Source organism: Aythya ferina (assembly GCF_964211825.1).
Source record: "Aythya ferina genome assembly, chromosome: 3".
Taxonomy (NCBI): domain Eukaryota; kingdom Metazoa; phylum Chordata; class Aves; order Anseriformes; family Anatidae; genus Aythya; species Aythya ferina.
Window position 1 is genome coordinate 55,638,216 of NC_140298.1, and position 15,378 is coordinate 55,653,593.

The 15,378-nt window shown below is 39.3% G+C and overlaps 1 protein-coding gene across 6 annotated transcripts in view; it reads left to right on the forward strand.

Annotated features, from left to right (window-relative positions):
• TULP4 (TUB like protein 4) overlaps positions 1 to 15,378 on the forward strand; it is a 154,233-nt gene that overhangs the window by 14,685 nt on the left and 124,170 nt on the right. For 5 of the 6 annotated variants that reach the window (XR_014691952.1, XM_084515782.1, XM_084515786.1 and 2 more), the window contains exon 2: positions 12,125 to 14,418. Coding sequence is in view for 5 of the 6 variants with exons in the window: in XM_084515782.1 (XP_084371908.1) it covers positions 14,167 to 14,418 (252 nt within the window). In the remaining variant the exon portion in view is untranslated. Of the gene's footprint in view, positions 1 to 9,222; positions 9,244 to 12,124; positions 14,419 to 15,378 lie in introns of those variants that run through there. The other variant, XM_084515785.1, reaches the window with a different exon arrangement.

Here is a 15,378-nt window from a genome sequence, read left to right on the forward strand (position 1 = left end):
GTCTAGTGCCCTGACATAGAGACAGAGAAATATTTTTTTTAAAGAAAGTTGTTCTGCTGCTGCTGGAAAAGGGTGAAGCGCTCCTAGTATTAATAATGCTGTGGGAAGAGCAGGGCTAGCTGCTTGAATCATTGAGGGTTGCTATGAGAAACCCAGTAGTGTTTCCATAGGGCATACCAATGTAATTATAGAAGCTTGCTTTGAAAATTGATAAGGCTTCAGTTATTTCTAGCTCTGCTTCAGAGCAAATAAACCAACAAATGTTGAACAGAGCTGACCTGTGTGTATCCTGATCTTATTTGCAACTGCATGAGGGCTTACAGAAGATAGACTTGAGTTTGCTTTAAGTCTGCTAGAGCTATGGCCAATTTGGGCACAGTTCTGAGAAGCGAATATCTTTCATTACTGCTATCCACCCAGAGCTGTTCTTTGTACTTGCCTTTTGGCTCTTGCAAGGAGAGCAGCAGATCCAAGAGTCACAGAACACGTTGTATGAGGGGAATGTTATGAAACTGTAGGTGCCGTGCTGCACTCTGCTTAAAAATGCTGATAAATTTAAATGTGGAAGCACTGAGCAGCAGTAATCCTGTGACATCTGTAAGGCTTTGTGTAGGAAACAAACGCTGCTTTAGTGTAGAGCATCCCAATGTATGTGCTCCCTGTCCCCGTGGGAGGCTGGCTGCCTAGCAGGGGATGCTGCTTGTAATCAGATCCCTGCAGCTCAGCGTTGCTCCAGCACGTTGGTCTGTAATCTAGTGATGCCTACCTTCATTTTACTGTTCCTATTGCTCTCTGTAAGACGGACTTCATCTGAAATGAAAATCTCTATGCACAGAAGTGGAAACTAAAGCTTGTGCGTTACTTTTATAAAAACCCACGTCAGTGGGTGTGATAAGAGTCATGGAAATATCAATTTTAACGTATGCAGTAGCATTTTCCAGATGTGAGCTTTAGTTTCTCAAACTTTAATCAACAGAGGACATGTGGTTTTTTTTTTGTTTGTTTGTTTGTTTGTTTGTTTTTTGCTTCCATCAGTTACAAGGCTTCAGTTGCTAATATCAACTGCAAAGAAATCTGATGGACTGGATATGATGTTATCATTTTAATGGTATTTTCCCTTTTAAAAAAAAAATCCACAAATGTTGTTAATGCTGTTTCTTACATTAGAAATACATATTCAGTAGAAATAATAAAAATATTTTATATGCAAGAGACTCAAATGGACCAGATAGGCATTGTGGACCACTCAAAGCTGTCCTGAAAAACCAAGAGTGGAATATCTCTCCAAAATTTCTTTCCTGTTTCCAAAGAGAGTTTAATCCTCGTTCTACACTTTGATCATTCTTCAGAGCAAGAGAAAGAGAAATAGTTTGTGTGAAGCTGGCCCCTTTAATATTGTATATGTGTTGGGATCCTTTGGGTTTTATTTCCTTAAGGACGTTGTGGATGGACAGGGAAGATTAGAATAGTTGTCTTTTTTTTTTTTGCGGTTATCCATCATTACATTGTTTTCTGCTATTCTTTGTGATATATTTTGGGTGGATTACTGTCATAGTTACAATGTGGGGAATATGTGGAAGATATAACTTACAAACTATGAATCTGTCAGGTGTATTAATTTGTAAAATTATTTGTTCCTATATGATAATTACCTTTAGGGATTTGCTTTAAAAAAAATGTTGAAAAACATAGCGGAACACTTATCCTTTTGCTATTCACGTTTGTTAATAAAGGTATAGCTCGTATTTTTGGAATATGCTGTTTCCTTATATTCTTCTACGATTTTGCAGTTAATGCACTGAAAGGCTCATTCAGGGAACGCTGAGTTGGTTACTCTTCCTTCTTCTCTCAGATGCTCCTAGTAGTCTTTCCATGTTCTACTTTGGCCAGCCACACAAACGTATCCCTGTACCAGAGAAACGCATTGCAGTATGGATGCATGGGGAAATTGCAGTGGCGGTAGTACCATTGTTGCTGCGATGGTCTATGGCTATAGGCAAGACAGGGTATTTAAGTGTAACATCTTTTTATTACATTGCTTTAGAAAGGTAGGCTGATTTCAGGCAAACAAATGATTTTTGATTCTGTGCAAAGTATAACAGTTTTCTCTTTTTATATTTTTTGTGGTTTTAATCAATGAAGTCATCACCTGTATCAAATATTATTTGAGGTTTTAGAACCACCAAGTAACTAGATTTTTTCCCATACTTATTTATTTTTAATTCTTTTAGGAATATAACTTTTGTATTCTGACACGGTAATTTCTGTTCATCAGCCTTGTTTCATGCTGTAATTCCATAGAACAGTAAGTGGAAAACAATGGCATTTTTGTTGTTGGGGTAGAAGTTCCCCGAAATGTCATTTTGGGGTATCTGATTTCAGAACCTGTGCGTCAGCTTTATGAAATACTGTATTGCATATTTTTGTCTGCCCTTTTTGTTTTGTGCATCTGTCTACAGGAGATCATATGTAATGGCTGTTTCAAATAAGTGCTGTGGTATAGACTTCGTTGCAGTCTACTTAGTAAAGATAAAAAAAAGCACGTAGTTTTTTTCCAACTAGCCTCCTATTATTCTATGGTCTGTGGATAATACATAGTTAATGGAGAAAGTATTATGGTGTCATAACAGCATTAGATACTGAAGTAGTATACCATCTTATGTTCCCTCAATCTCAGAAGAAGCTTGAATATACTGATCCTCTTAAGCCGTAGAATTGAACTCCTGAAGATGTTTTCATGTAATTTGTTTTAATAGACTTTGTGAGCTCAAGGGGACCACTGACACTGTGAGATTAAGATGTTACTTTGCCAAGCTGCTTACCAGAAAAAGCAGCAGCATTTTCCTTGAGCAGTTTGCAAGCAGACTTTTCAACATAGAAAAGGAGCCTATGCTACAGATGTGGAGTTTCGTAGTGGGAACGGTCAGGGTGGATTGTGTGTTACTAGTTTATTTATTCCCTCTGGGTGTTCTGCTTTTCACCCTTTAATTATAGACATACAGAAATATAATTGAATATAGTAAATATTATGTTTTTATACAGATGTGGAGCCGTTTTGTCAAGTATTTACTAAATAGAAAAATAACTACAAGTATCTAGTAATTCTAGGCGTAGAAAGAAATCTTAAAGCCATCTGACATATAATGTTTTCAAGTCAAAATTATTTATGAAGTAACCTCAGATTCCTTTTCTTTTCTGAATTGCTACTTTTGGCTAGAATTTGTAAATGTGATGGAATCCTAAGGAATTTATTATCATGTTCAAAAAGAGAAAAGGGCAAAAAAAAATGTCTGGAAGCTGTAGATTTAGCTGCTATGATGAATCTTTTGATTTTTACACTTCCTAGATTCCGAAGCTGGGCTTCACCAGAAAATCTCACTAGCGTAGATTAGGTGAAGATAATGAAAAGTATTGAGAGTGTTGTGTAGAAGAAGAGAAATAATTGGATCCAAGAAGTTGGCAGTTACTGTGTTTATATAACTTCCCAAGGAAAACAAGTGAAAATGAATTAAAGGACTAGTTATAAAGCAGTGAGAATATTACTTTTACTTTAAAAAAAAAAAAAGTCTATCTACAACATTTCTTTCTTGATGAAATCTGTTTGTTCCAAATAATATTTTCTATAACTTTGAGATTATAAATAGAAGCAAGCACTATCTGATGGTTGTAGTTATGAATTATATGAAGTTGGAATGTCTTGGGATGCTAACATGTTAAGAAATGGATATATCAATACAACTTTGAATGAATAAATTTTATATTAAAAATTATACCTGTCAAAGGCTTGCTTATTTGCAGATTGACAAAGCTGAATGGGAAGAATTGGCATCCTGACTAAATTTTAAGTTAATTCTAAAATAGAGTTTTATAAACAAAATTGAAATAGTCTCTTTTTTACAATGACAGCATTTAAGTGAAATTTTTTAGAATTTCTTTTAAAAATAACTAATTCCTTAAATATGCTTTTCCAGAGTTTCTGGACATCATCTTCATCTGTGCTAATGTAACACATTTGATATCATTTTGAATGATAGAGCTCTTTGCAGCTGTAGCATACTGCCATGTACCTAAATCTTCCGTAAGTCTAACAGGAGCACTTGGCCAGGATGAAGAGAGAATCACTCTGTAAAGGTCTTCACAGTTATAAAAACACTTTGACACAGGACTGCTGTGCCAATTTACGTAGGTGTGGATCTCCCTTTCTGGCAGATATCCGGGAGAGTATTCCTGTGCATAGAGAGAGGATGCCTGCTTCTTGCTGGCCTCCTCGCCTCCGTTTGTAGAGGTGACCAGTCAACACTTGGCATATTAATGGAGACAAAGCACTTCAAAACCATCATTCACCTCCCTGGGCACATATGTGCACAGCTAATCTGATGCCCTCCAAGCGTTGCTAGCGTGACAACTCACTTCCGTACTCAAGTCTTTGCTGTGTTGCAAGCACTCATTTAAAGATCCCAGCTTTTACAAAGGCCTCTTCAGAGACTCACTTCTCAAGTTTGCTACAAGGCAACCAGTCTTTGAGTTTGTCTTCATGATGTGATATTCTTTTAACCCAGAGCCAATTGCATAAGCTTCCAGAACCCTGAGGAGAAAATGTGGAATGGAAACAGAAGGGGGCAGTTAAGGGGAGTAGACGAAGTTGTTCCTTAACTTTGGATCTCTTATGTGACGGTAGGGACCTTGAAGGAGGTCCTCTGCATCTAGGCCACCAAGCAGTGGTTGTGAGATGGATGCAAGTCCTCCAACACAGGCTGAAATGTTCAGTTATGGCACATTTGAGGGACAGTCAAGACTAGAACAAAGTTTTTGATTACCCCACCCAAAGACTGAGAAATCAGAACTCCTTGAGAACTGTTCCTCTGATCTTGTATTTAAAAAAAAATAAAAAAATCCATCCCACTCTGTGGGAAGTGCCTTGCTTCACAGCTCAAGTGGAGCAGCAAGGGGCTGTGCGGTGGGAAGCTGGTACCCACGGTCGGCCTCACGCCTGTGATTCAGCTCGCAGCATCACCCGGAGCTCCCTCCCTGCTGCAACGTGCTGCACTTGGTCTGCTCCACACCACGTTAAGTAGAAACCCACTGTTTAAAAAATTTCTGACTGAAACACGTCTTGTTGTCCAACAGAAATCTACTTTATGGGGCTCTTCTGAGTTTTTAAAAACTGGTGGCTCCTGTTGTTTCCTTCAGTCACCTCCCCCTCCTGTTTTTTTATTATTTATTTTCAGGGTTGCAATGCAAGTGTCACATACAAAGGTGTATTGGGATTTTGGGGGAGGATAGCAAAACTTCAACGTATGTTCATAAGAAAGTGCTAAGAGAGCCTGTGGGCAGATATTGGAGATAATTAGGAACTACACAGAACTGCTGCAGGCTCAAGGGATGTTTGCAGGCTGCAGAGAGTTCCTCAGGGAAAGAAAGTGCTCTGTAATTACAGGCAAGGTCAGAGTAGTCAGTTCAGTGGAAATGGGGCTCTGGTGAAGATTTTTTGAATGTCATTAACAAGACAGTTGTTTTCACTTTTTAAATGATCGTCCTCTGCAGTACACATTGTGTAAGTGTTCTCTGCTGTGAAGATTTTGGCCCTTTTTTGAGAGAGATGATTCACACTTGGAAGTGAAGGGAATTTCTTGGTCACACTTTACATCTCTATTTGGCTCTAAAGATTTTAAATGTGTGCTTCAGTGGTGTAAGTCTCCATTTTCTTTAAAAGGGTAATATGCTTCATTGGTACATTTGAAACAGATCTTTCAACATCTGAAGTGTTTCAGCCCACCTCAGGTTATTCAAAGGTGAGACGGGTGTCTTGGCCTTTGCTCCAGGACATTTTGGTGGCCATCTCAAATTCATCCCTTGATACAGTCTTTTGATTTCTTTTCTTCTGAGGCTAATGCATGAGTTTAGAAACCCTCTGTGCCCAAATTTTATCCTAGAAAGCATTCAAATGGCGACACCCGTTGCAAGTTCTCCTTCCCTCTGTTTCTCCCTTCTGCCGTATGGCTGCACCTTCACAATTTTACCAGTGCAGCTGAATGTGGGACTGTGCTGGGACTGTGTCGGGGGTTGATTCAGCTTGAAACAAAAAAGGAAAAGTGCTTAAGTATGGCTCAAAGTGAGCCATCTAGGCCACTGTGGACTCTGCCTCCCACCCTGATCTTGCATCAGGAGGATGCTGCTGCACGTGTGTGGTCAGTTGATTGAAGGCACTGATCCAGGTGGAAGTCAGATGCTGTTTTAGGAGGATGTGTATTTGGCTAGCTCAGCTTGCTGAACTGTTTGGTTGGGAGGGTGCTAGCACCTCTGTGAGGAGAGGCTGGAGGGGCCTGGGTTGTCGCAAGGGAAGGGGAGAGTGGGACTGAATCCAGCAAACCAGATATATGTTGGTTAAGCTGTTGTGAAACTTCATGTCTGAGCCTTTGAATTAGATCCTTTCCCTGATGTAGTTCACGCTGCAGCACCTTGAATGATTGTCCTGGCATAAATGAGGGCATGGTGATGTGTGGGGGTTGAGAAAGAAGTGGTGAGGAGAAGAAATGTCTTCAGCTTCTTGCAGCTGGGAGTGTTTGACCAGTAACAGATTAAGTGGACTTGCAGCAGGCCTTTCAAAAACAGGTATAATAGTTAATCGGCTAAAGTAAGTGATTAAAAACAAAAGGCTAAGTATTATCTCTCTTATATCTTTTGGTAGTTTCTGTTTAGTTCAAATATCTTTAACTTTTGGCTGGGGTGAGACAATTTTGCAGTGCCTTTATCTCTTTCAAGTTCTCATGAGCAACGTAGCTGCTTGTCTACCTCACTTCCTCCAGAGGCCGGGTTTTAATAATTCACTGTCTTTCATGTCTTCAGGCCCCCGCCTTTTGGAGAACATGTAAATTTGGCAACTGCCAATTATTAGCTTCTAACAGTTTGCTTAAGAACCCTTGGTGTTTTTCTTGGAAATATTTTTCCTGAAGGCATTTTTAATTTCTTCTTGCTTGTTCTTCCTAAGTGTATTTTTGATGCAACCCCCATTGAGTCAGATGGTGTAGCATCAAGTAGCAAAAGGGAGACGTATCTAATAGTTCTAGAGATAATACAAATGTTGCCCTTATCCTTCATATAAGAGAGCTGTGCCTGAGAAAAGGTCTTCCCCTTTTAGAAACGTATACAGTGTACAAATGCTGCTGCCTTCCCTGTTAAAAGAAGCCCAGAAGGTCATTCAGCACAGCAGCTATGATCAGCTATTAATGTTTTTACTTGGTGGAGGAGGTGGTTGTGTGTCAGAACATTGCATTGAAGTCAGTTCTGTCAGTATTCACGATGAATGTCTGCTGAGCAGCCGCTAATACAAGCTTCATTTCTCTCCATCTGCCAACAAATACGTTTTTCCATCTCTTTTATTTGCTTAACAATACATCACAGTGTATAACTGACAGTGCAGCGTCTGCATTAATGGACTGGCAGTTAGGATCACAGAGCCTGGCGTTGCACCTTTGCTGCGGATGTGTTTCTGTGCAGCTCTGGTGGGGTTACAGACCTCCTCACATCCCCCGTTAGCACGGCTGCCTGTCCTGCCCTGCCCGTGCAGCTGTCTTGAAGCAGGGGAGGGACATCTAGAATTACCCAGGCATGAAAGCTGTGGAGAGAAAACTATTTAAGAGCATACAGAACAAACATTAAACATCATCTGACTTTTCTTCTCTCTTCCTCTACCTAGGAGTGAAGACCATTTTACAGCCTTAGTGGTATATGTTTAGAAATGTCCTCCAAATTGTATGTTACATAATATGAAAGAAATACGGAACATCAATGGCTTATAGTGCAATGAAAGGTGAATGAAGTAAGGATAATTAGGGGAGACGAGTGAAAGAAAAGGAAAAGCACTAGTTACTCAGTTCAAAATTACACTTTATCCCTATGGAATTGGCTCTTTTTTAGTAGGAAAAAAAACTTACCCCCAAACCAGTTATTCTTCCTTCCATGTACTTCAGCCTTGTAGCAACCAAGTAGTTCAATTTGTTAAATAGTTCTTATTCCTGTTAGACAGGATTTGTTAATTTATTTTCCTTTGTAAGTTGGGCTACGTAAACAACCAAGTGTGTCAGCTGGCCATCTCTCAGCTCTGAAGTGTACGGCCCATAATAGAATGACTGCACTATCAGAAGTGCCACTTGTGTAGTACTGTGTTCAGCAGTAACCTTGAAGGTTAATCCCACAGTCGCTGTTTGATAGCTAGTGGGATCATCTGCCATCAGCTTGTGCAGAACCATTTGTAGTTTGATCCTTCAAACCAAAATACAGTTTTGTGGTCTCCCTTTTTTTAAGTTTATTTTTTCCCATTTTCTCAGTGTCTTGCCATCTTTATGGATTCTGATGTATATCTTTTCCCATCTTAGTCTGCAAGGGGAGGGAAAACTTGTTTCCTTTGACCTCATGCAAGTTTGACAGGAAGGAAATTTGGTCAGGCTGAAAAAGCCTGAAATCTGGTAGCCTGACTTTTCACCTTTCAAAGACTCTGTAGCTTACAGTTCTTTCCATAAGACTGCTGGGTGGTCAGAATCTTAAAAATGCAGCCTGTTGTGGTCGTGTTTTTTTAAAGATAATTTAGATATCTTGTGTACTTACTTACCTGAATTTGCCTTCTCTGCTTTCCTTCTTTTACCAGTCTCCTTATATTGTCACCTTCAGATGCTCTGCTCTGAAGCTGCGAAGAGTGAGGTTTTCAATAAACATGAAATGCTGAGGAGCTTGCTGCAGTATTGGTACACTTGGCTGTGCATGACTTCTTTCTGTCAACAAAAGAGACACCTCAATGAAAGATGCATGAGAACAAGCAAATATTTTTTCTGGTTGTCTAACTGGCTTAACACTTGCACTTTATATAAGTTAACAGAAGCACTTAGGAGGTAAAAATGATGAGTTAAATATTGACACTGAAATATGAGAGCCACTGTTAATAATTTTTTATTATTTTTAACTTAAATTAATATCTGAATTCATTCCCATAGTGTGGGAACATAACTTGTTGCTGGTTTTACATTGAAGAAAAGCTATATTGGCAAAGCAAAATTGAATTAAATAATTGTGGATCCTTTTTTTCTTTTCCCGGTGTTGCAGGCCTAATATGTTTTTGTCTCATTAGGTATCTCTGCCTAAGAAATGTTTTACATCAGTGGGCTGAGACTCAAAGCAGTATTGAAGAATGGTTTCAAGTAGCATCTCCCAGAACAGAAATTTTAATCTGCCCTTTAAGTGATAGTAAAAGTACGTTACTGCTATTTCTTGATATTTAGTGTCTGACTAGTGCTAGAAATAACTTAACAGTTAAGAAATAAAGTAATTCTTCAGGATCTAGTGAACTTCCAGGGTTGGTCCCTTCCCTGCCCTGAAGAATAGTTGCGTAAAGCCTGGTTATAAAAACCTACAATTGGAAATTTAGTTGGAGCATTTCATCTGAAAAACTAAGTTCTCTTTATATGGGAAACCCAACCTGAATTCTTACTAGTGGTAAGATTACACAAGCAACAGCTAGCTCTTATGTAATACTTCTTATTGTCAGTTCTTCCACATGCCTTGCAACAGAGGTAGTAACCATTAATTTGTGTTTTATTGTGGGGAAAAAGAAGGCAAAAAGCTTGCTTTGAACTAGTGGAACAGAGCAGGACTGTGGGACTGCTGTGATGGCAGAAGAGAAGGGGTGTGTGTGTCTAAATCAGATACTGATCTTCTTGGGGGAAGACAAGCATTTAAATATTTTAATTAGCTTATTTCTTAGGAATTACCGAGTGGGTGGAAATGAAGGAGAGGGGAATAGAAAGAATTAAACCTTAATGTATTTATGTAATCTAGATTTGGCTTATCTTTTCTGTACTTAATGCAACTGCCTTAGCAGTTTGTTTGTTGGTTTTTTTTTAATTCGCCTGCTGAATTCAAATGCAACATAAAGGAAGTGTTGACCCTCACTGATTTAAACAAACGTCCTGTCTTGTAGGCAGGAGAAAGGTATACCTTGAAGGAAAGGTATTTGAATAATAGGTGAGTTTGTTCATTTTGTAGTTAGATTTTGTCGTCTCTGCCTGTCCAGCTTTCCTGCTGCAGTTAAAAGTATTTTAAGAAGATAATACTTTGGTTTCTCTAATCCTAAAAGTGATTGCAAATGAGACTCAGATGAGAGAAGTCTGCTGGCCATGATGTAGAAGGGTCCTTTTCTCAAACTTGCTGATTTTCTATGCAGTGACTGAGGACAGGAATTGCATACAGAGGTTGTGCAAAGCCACTGGATCTACACTTGTATTTTAAAATCCGCTCAAAGTTACGGTGTTTTCACAGTTCAAACATTTCTGTTTACTTAACTCATACTGCTCTTACTGGTGTTTCAGAGACTTTTTAATAAAAAGTGTTGTTGCTTCTCTGTAGAATAAAGTTTGCATCATAATATAGATGCTGCTATTACAAAATGCTTACTCCTGAATGCAAATCTCTTCATTAGGAAGATGCCAGTGGGTAGGGAAGTAATAGCTCTGCTTTTCCAGATACAGGATCAAGTTTGTTTATAGGATAAATGCAGTTTTTCTTCAGACTATTGTGTTCTGATATTTTTTTCTTGAATTTTCTGTTCTGTGAACTTTCTTTGGAGTGCAATTGAAAAGCGCTGCAAATCTGGGAAATCTAAATGGCATTTCTTACATCCTCATCGTGGTATGATGAGGAAAAAAAAAGGTAACAACTACGATTTTTAAAACTCATTTAGTTGTAATTTTGAAAAGTCTGAAATGACTAACCAAACCTCATGGATAGTTTTCCTGGGAAGTATACTAGCCAAATTGTTTTGTAAACCATCGTATGGCCTTGCCTTGTTATCTACCTATCTATCCAGATCTATTTTAAAAATTAATATTGGTTCATCAATGCTAAACTAAAAAAAAGTAGTTATTTAAAAGGTGAGATTAATGCAGTGTTGTATGTAGTATACCAATTTTACAGTTCAAATGAATGTGACAAATGCAATTCTTAATTTAAATGAGTTCTCTTTAGCAGCATCTGTATAGATGTAATAACTGTTCATCTGCACTTCAGATATATCTCTGGAGTATCCCAGACACCCTTTTGTTTGATCTCTTCTACTCTAGTTATATGCTTTACATATAAACAGAATTGGGGTATTTTTTTCCACTTTTTCAAATGGAGAATTACGTAGGATTTGAGTAATCTTTAAAGTCCATCTGTATTTACTCAAACATCTAGACTTTAATTTTGTAGCATGTTAGACTTCCTGAAAGCAGTAATAGAAAGACAGATGACTGCTTTATTCGAGACTGTTAAGTTTAACACACTTCCTTGTGGTTTGGAGCATCTCTTAGATGAAAAAGGGCTCAGAGGGCCAGGGCTGTTCAGACAGGAGGGGAAATCTTGAGGGGGATCTAATCCATATCTATAAATACCTGAAGGAAAGGTGCAAAGAGGATGGAGCTGGGCTCTTTTTGGTGGTGCCCAGTGCTGGGATAAGAGGCAGTATGCACCACCAGCTGGAGCACAGGAGGCTTCCCCTGAACATCGGAGGCACTTACTGTGAGGGTAGGGTTATCAAACACTGGCACAAGTTGTTCAGAGATGTTACAAAATTTCTGGACGCGTTACAGATGTTACAGAATTTCTTGGAAATCTTCAAAAGCTGCCTGGATGTGGTCCTGGGCAGCCTGCTCTGGGTGGCCCTGCTTGAGCAGAGGGTTGGACCAGGTGGCCTCCAGAGGTCCCAGCCAGTCTGTGAGCCTGGTTTTGTCTCTTGGGATCTAACTCTGTGTCTGTCCTGCCGCTGTCACCTCCCTTCCCAACCCTTGCCCCACAAAGTTGCGATCATTTCCTAAGAGTTTTCCCCAGTGACTGTGGCCAACGTTTTTTTTCCTAATGTATCCTTCCTGGATACATTTCATTAGTTACACATATCAATTGTGAAAAAGAAAATATTGTACTGTGTGTCTGAATATTACATGTATCTATATACAACGTTGATATTTTATAGGAGCCCTATATAAAATCCTTAAACATAACTCTTAGAGATACAGGAACTACTGTGACAGTAATCAAAGTTCTGTGGCTTATTTTCTTATTTTTTCATTTTTTCTTGTGTGTGTGCCTTGTCTTTCAGAGTTGGAAGAACACAAGGATTCCAAGCTTTGAATGTCGGGCATCTTACAAGATTACTGCAGCTAAGCTGAGAAGGCAGATGCAGCTCTGAGTACCGGATTGATTGAGCTGGTGTGTACTGCATGTACATGAAAACGCACACGTCCTTGTCATCACATAGACTTACTCTTGCATATTCCTGAGAGCTTTGCAATTGATGAAAATTAATTTAAGAACCAGATGGAGCACCTTTCCAGCACAGGAATCGGTAACCCAAGGAAAGACACCTGCCAGTAATGTTCAACTTTCCCCATGGTCTTCACGGGTGAAAAAAGTTTGCAAGAAGAGGAAGAAAAAACACACTCCACACAGAAAAGGCCTAATAAATACCTCCACAATCTAAATCAATAACTGTGAGGGAAACAGAAGAATACCAAGGGCAGAGGAAACTGATTTTGTTATTGCAGAGAAACCATGTATGATCTTTGGCACATTTTGCTTTGGCCTCAGTAGTTTGTGAATGGACTAATAAATCGTGACCACATGTTGAGTAATGATGACTGGAAGTAAGTAAATTGAGGAACTATGGGACAAGTCTGGGCATTGAACTGAGCAAACCTCGTCATCCTTCTTGAGTTAACCAGGTCATCGCCTTGCATATTCTTTCTCCCTCTCCTTTTTCTTCTTTTCACTTAGTGTGGTATAAATACTAATTGATTGAGCTCATAAATGTTACTCAAATAAAACGATTGGAATACTTCATATGTTTCCTTCTTGTACAGCTGCAAATGTTGTGTCTGGAACTATGAATCTGTGCTGTAGACAAGCATCAAGAAGGAAAGATCCGATCAAACAAGCAAGGAAAATACCTAGAGAAATAGTGAAACCAGGAAGTCAGATTTTTAATGCTGCTTCTCTTTCTTTTTTAGATGATTATATTTCTTCCTTCCTTGAATTTTAGAAGATCTTGAAAGAGTGCTTACTTGATGTGCTTTAATTCTGGCATTTGTTTTTTACAGTAGGACGAGAAGTCTGTGATTGCTTGTAGCAGAAAAAAGGGAAAAGTAAAGGAAAACGAGCTTGACATTTTAGCCTGTTTTGGAGGAGAGACAACTTCACGGTTCACCTGAGGCAAACTTACCTGCTTTGAAAGCTAAAAGCTTTAGAGCGTTTTTGATTCCACTGTAAATGAAGAGGGGGTTTCTTTTTCATTCGTGTGTGGCGGCAAAAAGTGGGAAAGCAGGCAAGATAGCGTGATAAACGGTTCAGGCTGTGTTGGGTCTCTGGTGGAAAAAAAGTGCTGCAATGAAAATTGGATTGGCTTTGGATTGCAAAAACTTTTGAGTCCAACAAGCAGTTCAGTACCAAGAGGGATTTCACATCTGGCCTGGCACACCAGTGCCTGCACAAGTTTGGGTCTGTTGTTTCGCACGGTTTGTGTGCCTTTTTTTCCCTTTATGCAATCTCTTTCAGCTTTAGCAGCAGAAATACATCAGATGGAAAAGATATGCCAGAGGGCAGCTTGGAAAAGATGAATGTCATATATATACATATATATGTATGTGCGTGTGTTTAAATTTCTGCAACCGAACTTTTGAAGAAAATCTGACTGGAGGAAATCTCAAAAGCCTTAAGTTACTTGAAACCTACACATTTGCAACTCTTTGTCTCTGGAATTGCATTACGCTAAACTGGAATCTCAGGCTGTATAAAGATTATATCAAGTTGAGCAAAAAGATGACTTAACCATTTCTTGAGCGCCTCTTATGAAGTAGCTGTTTCTCCAAAGGATAAGTGCACCCTCACTCTACAGACTCAAAAACAAAAATGAACCTGAATTTTTTTTTAAGCGTTACTTTTTCTTAGCCAACTGCCATCATCTTTTATAGAGGAATTTTTCACTATGCATTTGGTGGATATTTATAAACACTGACCCCATCCTCCTCCCTTTCAATGATCTATCCCAGGTCAGTCCTATCAATAAAAAAAAAAAAAAAGTTGATTTAAATTTTGTGCACTAGACACATTACTTTCTTATGTCAAAAAATAAAATATTTAAAAAGCATGTTTGCAGCAGTGGAACATGGGCCTGTTCTTTGCAGCGATTCCAACATCCTCTGCCTCTCCTGGAAAGGGAGAGTTCCCAAAAGTGAGAAGGAGAAGCCCGTGTGCAGGAGGCGGTACTATGAGGAAGGCTGGTTGGCAACTGGCAATGGCAGAGGAGTTGTAGGCGTCACTTTTACTTCCAGCCATTGCAGGAGGGACCGGAACACCCCTCAGAGAATCAACTTCAATTTGAGGGGCCACAACAGTGAGGTAAGCAAACCGTGTGTTACGATTTAACGATCGAGTTTGGAGCTGGCTTTGGAAATTATAGCAAGAATTCTTGTAGAGCATTTCTGCTTGTAACCTGGTAGCGAGGTGTATGGAGGAGGCTCAGGACTAATCCAAATGTGTTTGGAGGCTTTTTTTGATAGATTGAGAAGCTTGCGGCTTATGGTGAGGATGTTCTTTGGAAGCAGGTCTGGAGTTTGCCCAATTTCCAGGCAAATTCAACAAATGCATTTAAGAGCATTAAAAACTGTGATAGCTGACTGCTTTTGCATAACATTAAAGTCTGGCTTCGAAGACTAATGGAAAGGCAGAGGAGTGAGAGAGGAGCTCAGATAAAGCCTGCCAGTTTTCAGAAACTGCATACCAGGCTGTCCTGCAGCAGGCGGCAGTGTCATGGTAGCTGTCACCTGCAGGAAAACTTCAGCTCGTTAGTAAATGGAACAAATGGGACATACCAGAAAAGTGACAAGGTGCCCTGCAGTAACATACTGTAACTTCAGGATGCAAGGCATTGTCCTGATTACAATGATGCAAAACCTCTTAAGTGTATTTTTCTGAAAGGGATAAATCTGTCGGTAGAAGCTGCTATTTCAGCAGTGCTTTATTGTCTTCCAGGCACCTGTCTGTTTCTCTGCATAATGCGTCAAGGGAAGCGTCAAGGATGCCCAGTAGTGTACAGGCTGTTAAGGGCAGGTGTAAGGATTCTTTTTCTTGCTGTGTTAACCCTGCGTTTTAGTTAAGCTATGTTTGCATTGGATGTGCTCTTTGAAAAGAGTTTGTCTGTATCAAAGCTTTGCTCCTAAATCTGCAGGAGGAATGACATCATATATTCTGAAGTTAAAACCAAAGATGCAATGCTCTTTTTCTTGTCTTTTGTGCTACTTATTTGTTGACTGTAATACATCTTGCCCTTTCGAAATAAGCAGCACCTAAGGTTGAGGG